A 15,697-nucleotide genomic window follows, 5' to 3' on the forward strand; every position below is an offset into this window, starting at 1 on the left:
CGATTTTGTCAAACAGATACCTGCTGAAATCCTCAGCACAACCCTGTAAGGGGTCATCGCAACCCTCCTGATGAAGGAGGGAGCGAGTCACCCTAAACAGGGAGGCTGGGCAGTTCTCTGCTGACGCAATGAGGGCAGAAACATAGGCCCGCTTGGCCTCCCTAATGCCACTAGATAGGTCTGAGTAAAAGACCTAACTAGTGTTCGGTCAGCTTCAGAACGGCTGGACCTCCACGCGCTCTCTAGGCGTCTTCTCCGGCGTTTCATCTCCCTCAGCTCCTCGGAAAACCAAGGAGCTGGTTGAGACCTACGCCGGGTCAGAAACCGCAAAGGCACGACACGGTCCAAAGCGCCCACCGCAGCCTGTTCCCAGGCCGCAACAAGCTCCTCGGCCGAGCCGTGGGCCAGATTGCCAGGGAGCGGCCCAAGCTCCATCGGGAACTTCTCCGGGTCCATCAGTCGCCTGGGACGGAACCAACGTATTGGTCCCGTCTCCCTGCGGTGTGGAGCGGCGGTCCGAAAGTCCAGACGAAGGAGAGAGTGGTCTGACCATGACAACAGTTCAATGACTAATTCTCGTACTTCCAGATCACTCAACCACTGTCCAGAGACAAAAATCAGATCCAGTGTGCTTCCCCCGACGTGGGTGGGGCCGTCAATTAGTTGGGTCAGGTCCATGGCCGTCATGGAGGCCATGAACTCCCGAGCCGCCGTCGATGACACACCGGCTGATGGCAAGTTGAAATCCCCCATGACCATAATCCTAGGGGTATCAACTGCCATCCCGGCTATCAACTCCAACAACTCGGGCAGGGCTGTTGTCACGCAGCAAGGAGCCAGGTACGTGATCAACAAGCCCACCTGCATCCTACGCCCCCACTTCACGTAAAGGGATTCACAGCCGGCTATCTGAGGAACAGTGGCCTCCATCGGCTCCAGACTCTCTCTAATAACCACCGCCATCCCTCCACCCCTACCTTGGGCCCTCGGCTGATGAAATGCCCGGAAACCCGGTGGGCACATCTCCACAAGGGGAACCCCCCCTTCAATGCCCAACCAAGTCTCCGAAATGCCCATAAGGTCCGCAGGCCCCCCCCCGTATAAGATCATGAATCAGGGAGGCTTTATTCACTACGGACCTAGCATTGCATAACATCAGCCAAAGGTCCAAGCCCTGGGGGTACTGGCCACTCGGGGAACGGGAAAAGTCTGAAGGGCCGGAGCGCGCAATCGCTCTCAAACAGCGAGCGCGCACCCCCTGAACATGATACGGCCCCCCACTTCCGCCATATCTGCCTCTCCCACTTACCGTACTGATGGAACGACCCTCTGGAATTAGAGAATAAGGCTTCCCCTTCACCTCCGAACCCAGTAAGGTATCGCCGCGAGCGATCGCAAGGACTGGCTCCCTCCCCGACGGGTTTCCCCCGATACCCGTCTTTACCCTCCCACCCCTTAAAAATTGTTTCTCTAAAAAACCCCAAAGATTCTTTCTTCACACATGCCATCTCTCTGGGTCCCAAAACCCGTCATTGAGATAGGCCCTCGATAACGTAGAGGGCCATTTCTGCGAGGCGGAGGACCCTTGCAGACGATGAAGTTCTAACGAAGAATAAATCATATCTCGTATCAGGCATAATTGGCGCAAAAATGAGTTTGTCCGTAACCGTAGATGATGATAAAGCAGTCATATTCAGAACCGGTGACATAGGTCCCACAGATGATAAAAGACGATGGACAGTCAACTTCCAGATCTTCGGACCTTCCGTCGCGAGCTCAAGACTCATTTATTCATCTGCGCAGGACTGGCTTAGATTTTTTAAATTTAGAGGGTTTTTAAATCGATTTTAATATTTATATTTCTATTTTTAACAATTGGTATTATTAACTATTGGCATTAGAATAAGTCTTTTAATGATTATTTTAATTTGTATATTGATGTTTTTTATATGCCTGTAAACCGCCCTGAGTCCTTTGGGAGATAGGGCGGTATATAAGTTTAAATAATAAATAAATAAAATAAAATTCTCGCAAGGGAATCCCGTTCAAGATGGTAAAAGTAATAACAGATATAAAGATGTTAAAAATAGCCGCTGCCAACCTCCTCCCCCTGTAGACACCTCACTCCCAAACAGGATAAGTGGGAAGAGGGGAAGGGTAAAAAGAATCCAGGATGGGCTGATCTTAACCTGGTTAGCCAAAAGGCCAATCCCGAGCAGCATACAGACGCTAACCCAAGCCCACGCGTGATCGTAAAGCGTTCCTGATAGGTAGTCCCAGCTGGCCCCCATCCAACGCTCCAGAGTCCGGGGGGGGAGGGAAGTCTAAGCTCCAGAGTCTAAACTCCCCATTACAACTCCGAAGTCCAGGGGAAGAAAAGGAGACCTCCATGACTAGGTCCGACCAGCCCTTACACAGCCTCCTCAGATCTTATCAGGTCCAGAAGAAAAAATCCAAGGGAAAGGAGGGAGAAGAGGGAGAGAGCATGCTGCCGCCGCCGCTGCTAGGAAGGTTCCAAACGCCGCCCTTAACCGAGACAGACGTCCTCGCCGTCCACACCGCAGCCTCGGACATGCTCCCCCCTCAGCAACCCCCGATTCCATGGGGGACCTCGTCGGGGCCCTCCCGTCAGGGGGAAAAGATTTTCGGGGCTCTCACCCCTGCCGTCGCCCTCCCTGCAGCACAAGTTCGACAATGCTGCAGGGGAATAGGCCGGACGCCACCAAACACCGCCGGGAGTAGGCCGGACGCCGCCCCGCTCCGCAGCAAGATGGCCGCCGCCATTTCGCTGCCATTCAACCCTGGCTCGGCACTCGGTAGCCGCGAAACCTTCAGGGGCGAAAAACCCCTCTCGCGGCTGCCAAGATCATCCACCCAGCCAGGAAGCTCAGGCAGCCCAAATCGCCCGCTGGCTGCATCCCCGGCCCGGAAACAACTCCGCCTGCCACTCCGAGAATCGGTCAGACCTCCATCTTTGTCATGCGCAGAAAGAACTTCATATCAGTTTTATTTCCTTCCTTCCTTCCTTCCTTCCTTCCTTCCTGATCTCTGTCCCCTCCCATCATCCATCCATCCATCCATCCATCTATCTATGAAGTCCAGTGATGTATATACAGGCAAAAAGAGATAGAAAAATTACATTTTTGCTGATAGTTCTCATTGTCAAGTACAAAGTAAAACAAATATATATATTGACAATAGGGACTTCTAATTTTAATTTATTTCTGTTTTCTAAACAAAGACTCAAGGGCCCATCGTTTATATCTAATCTTGTGCATGAAAAAGAAGCAAAAATTGCAAACCAGAAGGGCTCTAGTGCAAAAAAAAAACACAAATATGAGCTTCCAATATCAGACTGAGACCTTTAGCTACATATTCCTCTTACTTTCTATCTGTCTCCTTTCTTTGCTAGGTAAAATATACTTTTGTCTAATGCCCCTGTTCTTTTCCAACAACTAGCGCAATAAATTAATGAGGCAATTTACAGAAACAACTACTGCAAAACAATGAGTCATATGGATACCTGAATAAACTTCCCAGCATCCCACTTAGGAAATATCCATTTAAGAAAAGGAAAAAAAAACCAAATCATATACCCTCATACCCTCTAAGACAGGGAAGTCAAACTCATGGACAGCGGACCAGATGTGTCACGCACTAGCCACATCCACACCCAGTTTAGTGAAAGGGGGAAAAGTCCTGATATGTCATGTGATGCTGCCATGACGACACGAGTTTGACACCCCTGCTCTAAAAGTAACTGTGTAAAATAAAACATGCTTTATTTTATTTTACCATTCTTTCCTGTTCAGGATGGCTTAAGTAGCAGATGAGGTGGGGGTGGATGGTACAATTTCCCTGCTACTATCCACGGCCTAAAGCAATGTTTCTCAACCTTGGCAACTGTGTGTTGACTTCAACTTTGAGGCGGCATGCTAAGGTTGAGAACATGGATCTAGAGAGCCACCCGCTGCCATTATTACATCATCACTTCAACTAGTTCTACCTGTTACCCTCCTATCACCCAGAGAATGTTGGATGGGGCAAACATATTTCCTCGGAGCATCTGCTTCATGCTTCACTCTGAGGGGGCCTTGTCAATCAAGTGATCTTACATCCATTCATAGGTTTGCTGTAACAGTAGTAAATACCACCAAAACAAGTCTCAAACCTATTTTGCTATATCGTAACAAAACAACAACAAAAAAACATCACTGGTCGACATGACGGTGGGACAAAAAGAGAGGCAAATCTTCTCATCACATAATGGGCCTGCTTAGCTGAAGAACCATGAATAATTCTGTATGTGTTAATGTGTGCTGGAAGTATACAATCATTTTTCTCCTTATAATTTTCTCTTTAATGATGACACTGTGAGCTACTGTGAATAAAATAATCTATACTGCAGATTTCCCCCCCATTTCTAACGTGTATCAAAATTATCTTTGAATCAATGGTAATTCCCCAGAATCTCTATAACAGCAACTCTGGGGATGCATAATTTTCTTCATATGTCAGAAAATAAAGCTGCAATGCAAAGCAAGAGATTGCCACTCTGCTTACTCAGCTACACTGCTAGATTACTTCTAACAACCTAATCTTATTCATATATGTTTAAAGGCTTTACACACACACTTGAATTCACTGCCAAAAAACTCTGAATATGGAATTACAACCCAACTGTAATCTGTTCAACATTTTTTAAAAAGCATAGTTAACAGATTATTAAATCTGATATTTGAGGCACATTCTGTGTTATTGTATAAGATACTTATCATTTTTTCTTCAATGATTTACTCTTGCAAACAACCCTTATTTAATAATGCTGCATATGCATCTTCAGATGCTCTTATTGGAACAAAAGCCACCAGTAAATTGGTAGCTGTTTTGAAGATAGTCTATAAGATGTTTGACGTTGTTGGCTTTTAGCACAGGTGATTTCTTTGCTTTTAGTACAAGGGGATTATTTCAGACTTGTGGAAACTCAAATTTTTAAATTCTGGTATTAAAGAAAAACAACAACAACACTGAAATGGAAAGATAGCAATGCATGCCACAGAAGGCTGGATGCAATCTTATTTTTCCAAAATATGTTAATTCCTACATTTAGCAGAATTCAAAGTAACACAGAATCTGTACGTACTGACAATACAGGTGACTACTAAAAGGACCAAATTCTTCAAAAATCATTTGCGCTCAACTGTATCTTACAAATTAAATGTGCCTTAGATTAGTCAGCAGAAGTGGTATTTAGAAATTGCTAGTGATATTCAGAAATGCAAAAGGACTTGGTTTTGTAAAGTTTCACTGCAGAAGTAAAATTTCCATATTATTAAACATGTCACCTTGATCTGCTTCACAGCATTTTAATGCAAAGCCCTTTCAGTGCAAAATTGAACAAGAGCTTGTTCTTATGTGTGTTTCATGGGTATAGTAGAGAGAAGAACAATATATAGAAACAGGGAAGAGGAAGTATGTTAAATTCCTCCTCACTATAATTTAACAAAAGACAAAGTATTCAGCTTTACAACAAGGAAAAATGCCCATAAGAAGTTTCAGTTCAATCTTGCACTTCAGTGAAAGATGGAGCCAACAGACTGTGAGGATCTGGCTTCCTTTTTCTTTTCTTTCCTACCTTCTGTGGAAGAGGAAATTTGCCTTTTCCAACCAGTTCCACTCTATTACTAACTGACATAAGAACTAAGGATTATCTGGAAACTAAGAAACTATGAATTAATGTAGAAAAGAGGTAGACAAACCCACAGTAACTGGAATAGAATGTTGGATGGTTGGGGGAAAAAGAGGAACAGACATTTACGCATAATCAGCAAAATCTATACTCAACTAAACAATATGGCAGTAGAAACATTGTTCTTTCTACATTCTTAAGAAATAGAATATGTGGTCATACATACACAATTAAGGGAACAGATGGGAGAAAAGGAATATTGTATTGAACCCCAATGCTTGCTGAATCTAGACTGATGCTGGCCAACTGTTGCTATAGTCACTTTTTTACGTTCTTGGGTCATTTCTGGTATTAGAGCCAAGAAGTTAAAAATGAAGACAGGACAGAAATGAGGATGCAGAAAGAAAAAAATTATCCCTCTTTTCCTTTGCTTTGGATATCTTGGTCACATTCATCTTTCTATTAGAAGTGCCTTGGTGCTTTCAATCCAGTTACTTGGATTGAAAGGATTAGCTGGTGTCATCACTGTTGCCCAGGAGATGCCCCTTTCATGTCTGTGTTAATGTGCCACCGAAGTGGTACCTATTTATCTACTCATGTTTGCATGCTTTCAAACTGCTAGGTTGGCAGGAGATGGAATGAATGATGGGAGCTCACCCCATCTCACAGCAGACTTGGGTCTCAAACATGGGCTTGCTATTGTCAACTCAGCATCCTAACCACGTGAGCAACCGCGCTCTTTGGATACTATGGTTAACTATACCCAGATTTCTAAGAGAGATATACATGCATACAATATATATACTGTATATATCAATTCCACTTTATATATACATACAGTGCTTTCAGAAAACTCGACTTTGAAAACTTGCCTGTTGCCAACTATGGGGTCTCTTATATTACTTGAATAATCCATGCCATAAAAATTCAGCCCCAGAAGAATTTTTTTTCTCCATTTGGATTCTGGATCCAGCATCTCAATACAAGCTTGCACCCAAGGCAGTGGGGCATTGGGGCCAGACCTGTAGAAAGAGGAAGAAAGAAATTAAGGTTCAAATTGTAAGATTCCCCCAAAAAGTAGAACCATGTTTAATAAGATTCTAGTCTAAAATCAGTATTTTCCAGAGTAAAAAAAAGGCCTGTTAGAAATAGAAAAATACAGCTTTTTAAAAAATCGTACCATAGTATGTATCCTTCCATCCATCCATTTTTGTCCTAGTTTCTGCCATTTCTGTAACTGTCTTTTTGTTATTGTTTTTACTTTACTCTATTTTACAGTATTATATGCCATTTGGGGCATTTTTCCCAAGAAAGGGAAGATATATATTTTACTATAAAGAAAACTGCTCTAAAAAAAAGACAGTAATTTTATGGTAAAATTCTTAAAATGTACCATTCACAATCTCTCCCTCTACAATTCTAAAATATTAGATTCACATATATGTAAATGTGGCTATAACAATCTTCATCTGTAAAGGGTTTTTGAAATATTCATCTGTGCACTGGATTTTTCCTGTATAGATCCTTCAGGCGTTTTGGATAAAATTCTTTTTGAAATGGCTGTTGCTTCATGTTTTACAATCTGCTTCTGTATTACATTTTTGCTTCTCTTGATGTGTCCACGACTGGCTAGAGAGAGCAGTTATATTAAAAGTATATGGACTTTTACATGGAATTCTATTTGTATTTCCCTGGACCAGTTGCAGAATGATTTCTTTTATCCTATGTGTATACTTAGCTGACCGTTAAAATAAGAAGCTAAATGTTTTAAGACATGGTTTGATAAAATAGAAAGATGTATCTATCAGAAATGCTTCAAAGCAGAGATGAAAGAAAATGTAAAAGAATTGCTTTCTTCTTTCACTTTCCACAAGCAGTACACAAACATGTATTTTTAGGAATCTCCTTACCAAAATAAAATCAATAATAAAAAGTTAGATATATACAAGCCGAAGGGAATTATAATACATTTTATATTTATTACGCATTTTCTAATCAATTTTCTCACAGCTTCAACTGAGCTAACGAGTGATATATATTTGAATATTTACAGTATATTATCTATATTATTATTGAGTAATTATCTCTATCCTGTCTTCCTTCTGCCAATCTTTGAGGCTGCTCAATCTAGGCAGGCAGGTTCTCCACTAAAGATGCTTAATTGGGCTAAAGTCCTAAGTGTATTTGGTGTATAAGTGTATAACCTAACTGACAACAAAGTAAACACGCAAGAATATAGTTTGTGAGAAGAAAAAGTGTATAGTTACACTCAAGTATAGGATCAAATAATTTTACAAACGACAACTAATTTTCATTGTCAATGATAAATTCAGTTCATATTGATTAAGCTTTTTGGTTGCATCTCCTTCCTTGGTTGGAGGGAAAGAATTAAAAAGTATGCAAATGTAAATATATTTAGGAGCAGGTGTGATATGTATGCAATACACTAGTACTGTGATGGTGAACCTATGGCAGTGATGGCTAACCTTTTCTGGACTGAGTGCCAAAAGCATGTGTAAGAATGCGTGTGCATGCACCTGAACTCCCAAAATGCAATGTGCACATAGCCCCTGTACATGCGCCCCACCCTAATGCAGCCCCCTGCATGCGCCCCGCCCCATGTGCATGCACATGCGGCCCCCTGCATGCGCCCTGCCCATGGGCCCCGCACACGCCCTGTCACCCACGCATGCGTGGCAGAGACCCGATGACCAACTGGCTGGCGGGAGGTGCGCACACATGTGTGGCGGAGCTGAACTGGGGCAACGGCTCACATGCCCACAGAAAGGGTGCTGCATGCTTACTGTGGCATGTGTGCCATGGGTTCACCATCACGGACCTATGGCATGCGTGCCAGAAGTGGCACACAGAGCTATCTCTCCGGCTCTTCTCTCCACTGTTCCTCTTCTGGGCTCCGACGCGCTAGTTGATCTTCGCATGTGTGAGTGCGCCGGAAACCAGAAGAGCAGCTCCTTGGCGGAGTGCACATGCCGGCCAGCTGGTCTTCATGGGCGAATGCATTTCTGAAACTGAAAGACCAAGTGACCGGCGCACATGCGCACCCCGGAAACCAGAAGTTCATTTTCCGTGCTCCTCCGCCCGCCCGTGCTCCCATATTGGCACTAGTATAAAGGGCTGCCTCTAAGAGACCTAAGATTTTTGCTATACAAACATTTTAGGAGAATGTCATTAGAGTTATACTCAATCAGTTATCTTCTTACTATTGAGAAACAGGATGAATGTGACCTCCGGCTGAACACCAGCTCAGTTCTTAGTGCTGTTGTACCTGTGCATTTTGCCTTACCCCAATTGGGATGAATAATCATATGTCATGAGGCTGAAACTGTCCACCACTGGGGCCAGCTGATCAAATTCTTTCTTGGTAAACATTCCCAACTCGTTAGTTCTGTCAAAGAAAAAAAGAGAAGAAAAATGGGAAGGGATATCATTCATTCAACCTCCAGAAGTTGTGAATGCTCCAGTACTGGAAGTTTTAAAGAAGAGATTGGACAACCATTTGTCTGAAATGATGTAGGGTTTCCTGCCTGAGCAGGGGGTTGGTCCCTTCCAACCATTCCACTCCACTCCATTCTAGGATTAACATTCTACAAAAATCAGGTATAAGGCTCTGTCCTAAAAAGCTAAAGTCTAAATAGAAGTTAAGTGAAAACAAGAGAGGTAAGAATGAAATAGAGACGGGATTAATAAAGGGGAATAAGATGGAGTTTCTTCAGTTGCATTAAATTATGTGTAGGAAATGATGCTAAAGGTGGATTTTCAGAAAGGATTTGAAAATGTTTGTTAAGCCCATTATGGTAGCTCACAGACAAGAAACTGACTATATCACAGATTTCAAAACAGGACTCAGATTAATTTTTGTAATGAGCAAAGGGTTAGATTACAGAATCTTGGTTCTGAATATTATATTTGTCATTCTTCACTGACAATGTTAAGGTGGGGACCTCCCTATAGTTTTTGACTTTTTTTTCTAACAGATTTTCTTACAGGTTTAATCAAAAGGATGGCTATTTAACACCAGTAGTCTTCATTTATAATCATATAATTATAAATAATTATATGATAATTATTTTATGATAATTATATGATAATTATATAATTCATTCTGTCATTAAGCAACTAGTCATAAGTCGAAGACTATCTGTACTACAAAACTATACACCTTGTACCACAATTGTTTGGAAAAGTCTTATTTTCAATCCCAGGGTCAGATCATTCCATTACATAGTTTTTCCCATTAATTCTTCATATGGGTTTGTTTACAAGAACAAGCCTTTTCCCGAGATACCGACCCAGGAAACATTTGACCTACATGTAATTCCTCAAATACTTGGCTCTTAGTTACCTTGATTAGGAAGGGTATAGGAAGGGCAAGGAGAAAAAAACCGACTTCCACATCAATATTGTATTTTGTTATGTGAACTTTTCAAGGTTTCTTCAAAATAATCTAGCTATGCAAACTTCTGGTAAGATGGTGATAAGGGAGGCTGCATTTTTTATGAGATAGATAAAACTGCCTTGCTTGCTTTTCATTTTTATCCTAGATTTTAAGTACAGTTCAGCCTGCAGCTTTGCTTTGCTTATGCTTTCGAAACATCCCTCTTCCTGTTGTTCCTACCGATTTGCATTTTCTTTTCCATCACAGCCACTTCAAATGAGGCAAGTGGGAGCTATGCAGCATAAAGCTGTTTTAATAGTGCTAGAGAAAGTTGCCAAAAGCCAATCTGCAGTGAAGCCTTTAGAAGCAGTATCATTATGTAATCCCCACAAATGATAAATTAGGAGGAGAAGTAGCAATAAGCTAGCAAAAAAAAAACCAAAACCTTTGTTCCTCCTGATTCCACCCTTAAAGATGAGTAAAGAGTGTCTCGTTGCAACTTTGAATGGTTTTGAATGAAATATCTTCCTCTACGTACAGTCCTTGCTGCTTCTATTTGTTGCTTTTCCGTTATGTATCAATAAAGGAGAATATTTTTAGTTCAGGATTGAAATGAAGGATCCCTTGGTGCTCTCTGAGTTCGTTGTTTTCTTGAAGACATTTCATTACCCAAACTAGATATCATCAGTGCTTGTAAATCCTTGGTAAGCTAACATTGATGCTGTTGCCTAGTTTGGGTAATGAAACATCTGCAAGAAAACAACCAAGCCTAGAGATCACTAAGGACCTCTTAGTTTTTTATGTCTCTCCCTGAAGAGCCTACAGAGAGGTCATTACTACAGGAGACTGTGATAGATTAAGTTTGGTCAGTCCTTGTAGGCACTGAACAAAGGGATGCTTCAATCAATCAATCAATCAATCAATCAAAATTGCAGGATAAATCAACTAAGTATTACAGGCATCTTCCCTACTTCTGGGGTACATGATATTAAGGGTAAATTGGTTAGACCAGTGTTTCTCAAACTTGGTAATTTTAAGATGTCTGGACTTAACTCCCTGAATTCTCAAGCCAGACATGCTTGTTGGGCAATCTGGGAATTGAAGTCCAGACATCTTCAGGTTACCAAGGTTGAGAAACACTACCTTAGAATCAACCCAAATGATATGACTATTTTGCCTTACTCCAGGAGGCAACAAAACAGTAAACAATATGACTTATGAGATTACACAACCTAAAAAAGGTAGTTATCTAGCTAGCCACTTTAAATTACTCCCCAGATGCAAGGTGAAGTAGCAAGAGAACAAGACTTCAGAATCTGATACTGCTCCTCATTCTGATGAACAACACACACACACAAATATGCCTCTTGCTGACCTTTCATATGTAGGGAGCCAACAGGTAAATGTCAACAAAACTATTCAGTATGGCAAAAAAGAGAAAACTAGAAAAAAAACTAGAAAACTCAGTGTTAAAGTCCTTTGGGATAGAATGCTTGGTAACAACTATAGCTAAAAATGTCTACAAAAATGCTGAATTCATTGGCACGATAGGCAAAAGTGGAGCAAGGATCGCAGCTGAAGGGAATTACCCCAACCTTACTATGAACTGAAAGGCCCACTTTGGTGCAGTGGTTAAAGCATGAGGTTGGAAAGCGGGAGACTGTGAGATCTCATCCCATCTTATACATAAAACCAATTGGGTGACCTTGGACAGACATTTTGTCTAAGACCTAGAAAGCAAACAATGACAAGCCACTTCTGAAATGTTGCCAAGAAAACTACAGGGACATGTCCAGGCAACTGCCAGGAGTCAAACATAATTATTAATTACACTATTAAGTATGTAATGAATAGTAAGAAAGCTGAAAAATCAAAAAAGGACAGGACAAAGGAAAACTCATAAACAAACTCATAGGAACCTCTAAATACTAAAAAGAACCAAAAAAAAATATTAAGAATTCTGAATATCTCAACCCAGAGGGAAAAAGAAACCTGAAGAAAATAACAAATATTCTTGACAGAGACCGTGAGCCTGAAAAATATAAGCACAATTCTGAGAATAAGGATGCCAGAAGGCCAACCATCAGTCATAAAGGTCATGGCCTGATCCAGAGTTCAAAGATTGATTTAAGAGGGAGAGACATGAAATCTGTAGTGCATTTGATTAGCCACACCACTTTGAGAAAGCAGTCTTTAAACAACAAAAGGGAAAAACCTTAAAGATTTATTACAGAGCCCTGACCTGTCTCTTGCGGATTACACTGTTTTCTTCCCCTTTGGCACCCACAACTAATCACAAATAAGCTAGTGTTCTTTAATTACCCAAAACCAAACTACAATCTAATTCAATTTGACTACAAGGCCCATTTCCTCCATATATTGTTTGTCTCATTGTCTTATCCAGGTTGATTATTTAGCTTTTGAACGTGATTTAAACTGAATAACAGTATCACTTTTTTTCCATGCAAAAATACTAAAGAGATTTTTAAATTGAAGGCTCTATTTACTTGTTCAAATATCTTAATATCTAGTGTTTTCCCCCAAAAAAACTTCTGCCTACTCACATATCCTCCAACACCTAATACTTTGCCTAATGGAGAGTCAAAGCAAGCGAAGGCATTGGACATTTTGTATAAGTAAAAGCAAGCCACAGTTCTTGCAAACTTGGGGATTTCTTCCTGTAACGGTCCTTCTGATAACCAACAAAATGCATTGAAAAGCAAAGTTGAAAATCTGACTATTGTAACAGGCAGCTAATGCACCTCAGCAGCCATTTTCTTATCACCTTAGGCTCTGCCCATTTCCTGAAAGAAACTGGATAGAATATAGATTTTTAGACTCTCCAGAATCTGGCCTATCTCCCTTTTCCATTCATCTTACCTCAGAGTGTCTCTATAGAAACTACTTTTGTTGCTAGTTCTCATAATGGTCGCATGGAAGTGGGGAGGAAAATAAAAGCAAATCTATAAAAATATAAAGCAAATGGATGTTACAAAAATGAGAACAATTGACTCATGGAAGCAAAAAATCATTCCATCTGTGTAATGGATTACTCAAATACAATTTTGCTATGTCAATTCTTAGGGCTAAAAAAGTATGCACAATGATGCTTACTGAACTATAAATATGCCTAAATGATATTTTTCAGTTAGGTCAATATGTTCTATCCATGAAGAATAAGATGCCAACAAAAAATAATTTTATTTCTGATCAAGTTTAATATTCCAACATTTGTTCCAAGAGCCAGTCATTTATGGTGTAGTATTAAGAGACAACTCTTTTCTACTATACTTCAGCCATAAATTAAGAGCAATTTTTCACTGAGAGTTTCACTTGCACCCATCAGTCCTCACAATTGTTCTTTGGTACTTGTCACAATTTAAATTGCAAAAACTGTATCAAATGAAGAGTGACAGTTACATTACATGCACCTAAATTCCTACAATAAAATCAGATTTATATCTCCAACCTTAACAACATGTACCCACTATAAATATATTGTCATTACTTTGGATGAGGATGAAAAGAATATACTTTCTATTAATCATGTTGTTGTGTATTATATTATTTTACACAAATTAAAGAATAATGGCATTCTTATAATGTAGTGCAACTCTCCTCAGCCAAGCAAAATATCTGGAAACTAAGTAATTCTTCCTTACCTGTTCTATTATAAATTATGCTAACTAAAATATACCGTAAACATAACTCTGTCACATTCTATTGTCTGTAGATTGAAGAGACAAGCTATTTTCAGTAATGTTCAATACATGAATCACAAAAATGAGGAAACTTTGGAGTTGTACTCTGTGTATGATTCAGTTTGGCTCAATCTTGCTCCAGGTGATCATTTAAACAGCAAATTGCTTCATGTGCTCTTTCTCTGACCTTAAATGTCTAGAATCCCTTTAAGTCAACAACAATAAAGAGTTGTCTAGTCAAGTTAAGGAATGTGATCGGCAAAGGGATTGACAAGGCAGTCTTTAATAGGATTTCTAAAAATTTGTTGGGCACGGGGGGGGGTCCCCTTGTTGAAATGTGCCCACCGGGTTTCTGTGCATTTCATCAGGCAGGGGTGGGGGGGTGGCGGTTATTATCAAAGATTTGGAACCGAGGGAGGTCACTGTCCCGCAGATAGCCGAATGTGTGTCTCTCCTTGTGAAGTGGGGTCAGGGGATGCAGGTGGGCTTGCTGGTCATGTACCTGGCTCCCTGCTGTGTGGCAGCAGCCCTGCCCGAGCTGCTGGAGGTGATAGCCGGGACGGCAGTTGATACCCCCAGACTTATGGTTATGGGGGATTTCAATCTGCCATCGGTTGGCGAGTCATTGGCGGCGGCTTGGGAGTTCATGGCTTCCATGATGGCCTTGGACCTGACCCAATTAGTTAATGATCCCACTCACAATGGGGAAACATCCTGGATCTGATTTTTGTCTCGGGACAGTGGCAGAATGATCTAGAATTAGGGGACCTAGTTATTAATCCCTTGTCATGGTCAGATCATTTCCTCCTTTGACTCGACTTCAGAACCGCCAACCCACACTGCAGGGAGACGGAACCGACTCATTGGTCCCATCCCAGGTGCCTGATGGACCCGGAGAGGTTTCTGACGGAGCTTGGGCCACTTCCTGAGGACCTAGCTCACGGCTCGGCGGAAGAAGAAGACAACCATACTTTCTATATTAAATTTAATCTGAACATCATCATGTTTTTTTTTTAAAAAACTTTTTCCTTTTCAATAATAGCTAAAAGATCAGCTACAATGATCTCATTTTAAAAACTGTGGGCAGTCGTGTTTTGATAAGACAGTTTATTTCCTGAACTAGACAGAGGTGCAGAGATTCTTGTCCCTGGAAAACAACTTGATGATTTGCAGCCAGCTGGCATTTAGCTGCACTAATAAAACTAATTGCTTTATGGTGGCTCATAAGAGATGGCAAGGCACAGCAGCTCCCTAAAACTGTGATGACCTGAAAGGAAATATTAAAAGCAGCCAACTGTTTAGTATTCATGGCAGGTAGAACTGGATATGGCTCATGGATGAATATGAGGATTCTGACATCATTTTGTTATACAAATACATATGAACCATTAGCACACTTCTGGGAAAGAATATGCAGCTATTCTTCATGCCGTGGCCAAGTTAAATTGGTCACTTTCATTGGTGCTCCCTGCAGCAGAAGAGTAAATTGCCAAGGACAGATGAACATCTGAAAGCCCTTGGGACGCAAGCAATGGTTACTGCAGAAAACATTGCTGGAATACAAAAATGGGTTGGTGCACCACACCTTTGCTGTGATAAATGTGAAAGAAAAAACCCAAAAGCTACATCCTTAGAGTGTTGTAGCACACTTTCTTTGAAAACAGACTTCTTTTCACATACAAACAGGGAAAGCTGTAGTCACTAAACATGGTAAGCCTGAGGAGTACATCTATACTTTTATCATTATGCATTATAGAAAATGAAATATTGTGTTCAATGTTCCAGCATACACAGATATACATATAACAAACATACCTAGCACCAAAAAGCGGCAATAGTGATGACAATATTCCTGTTGATAGCAATATTCCTCAAAGAAGCATAATAAGCACAACATAGAAACTAACATAT

The 15,697-nt window shown here is 41.1% G+C and overlaps 1 protein-coding gene across 7 annotated transcripts in view; it reads right to left on the bottom strand.

Moving 5' to 3' along the window:
* CHID1 (chitinase domain containing 1) overlaps nucleotides 1–15,697 on the bottom strand; it is a 127,689-nt gene that overhangs the window by 50,143 nt on the left and 61,849 nt on the right. For all 7 annotated transcript variants that reach the window (XR_009152111.1, XR_009152110.1, XM_058157542.1 and 4 more), the window contains 2 exons: nucleotides 8,994–9,095; nucleotides 6,562–6,711 (listed from right to left, as the gene is read on the bottom strand). Coding sequence is in view for 5 of the 7 variants with exons in the window: in XM_058157542.1 (XP_058013525.1) it covers nucleotides 6,562–6,711; nucleotides 8,994–9,095 (252 nt within the window). In the remaining 2 variants the exon portion in view is untranslated. The remainder of the gene's footprint in view (nucleotides 1–6,561; nucleotides 6,712–8,993; nucleotides 9,096–15,697) is intronic.

Source organism: Ahaetulla prasina, chromosome 1, assembly GCF_028640845.1.
Source record: "Ahaetulla prasina isolate Xishuangbanna chromosome 1, ASM2864084v1, whole genome shotgun sequence".
Classification (NCBI taxonomy): domain Eukaryota; kingdom Metazoa; phylum Chordata; class Lepidosauria; order Squamata; family Colubridae; genus Ahaetulla; species Ahaetulla prasina.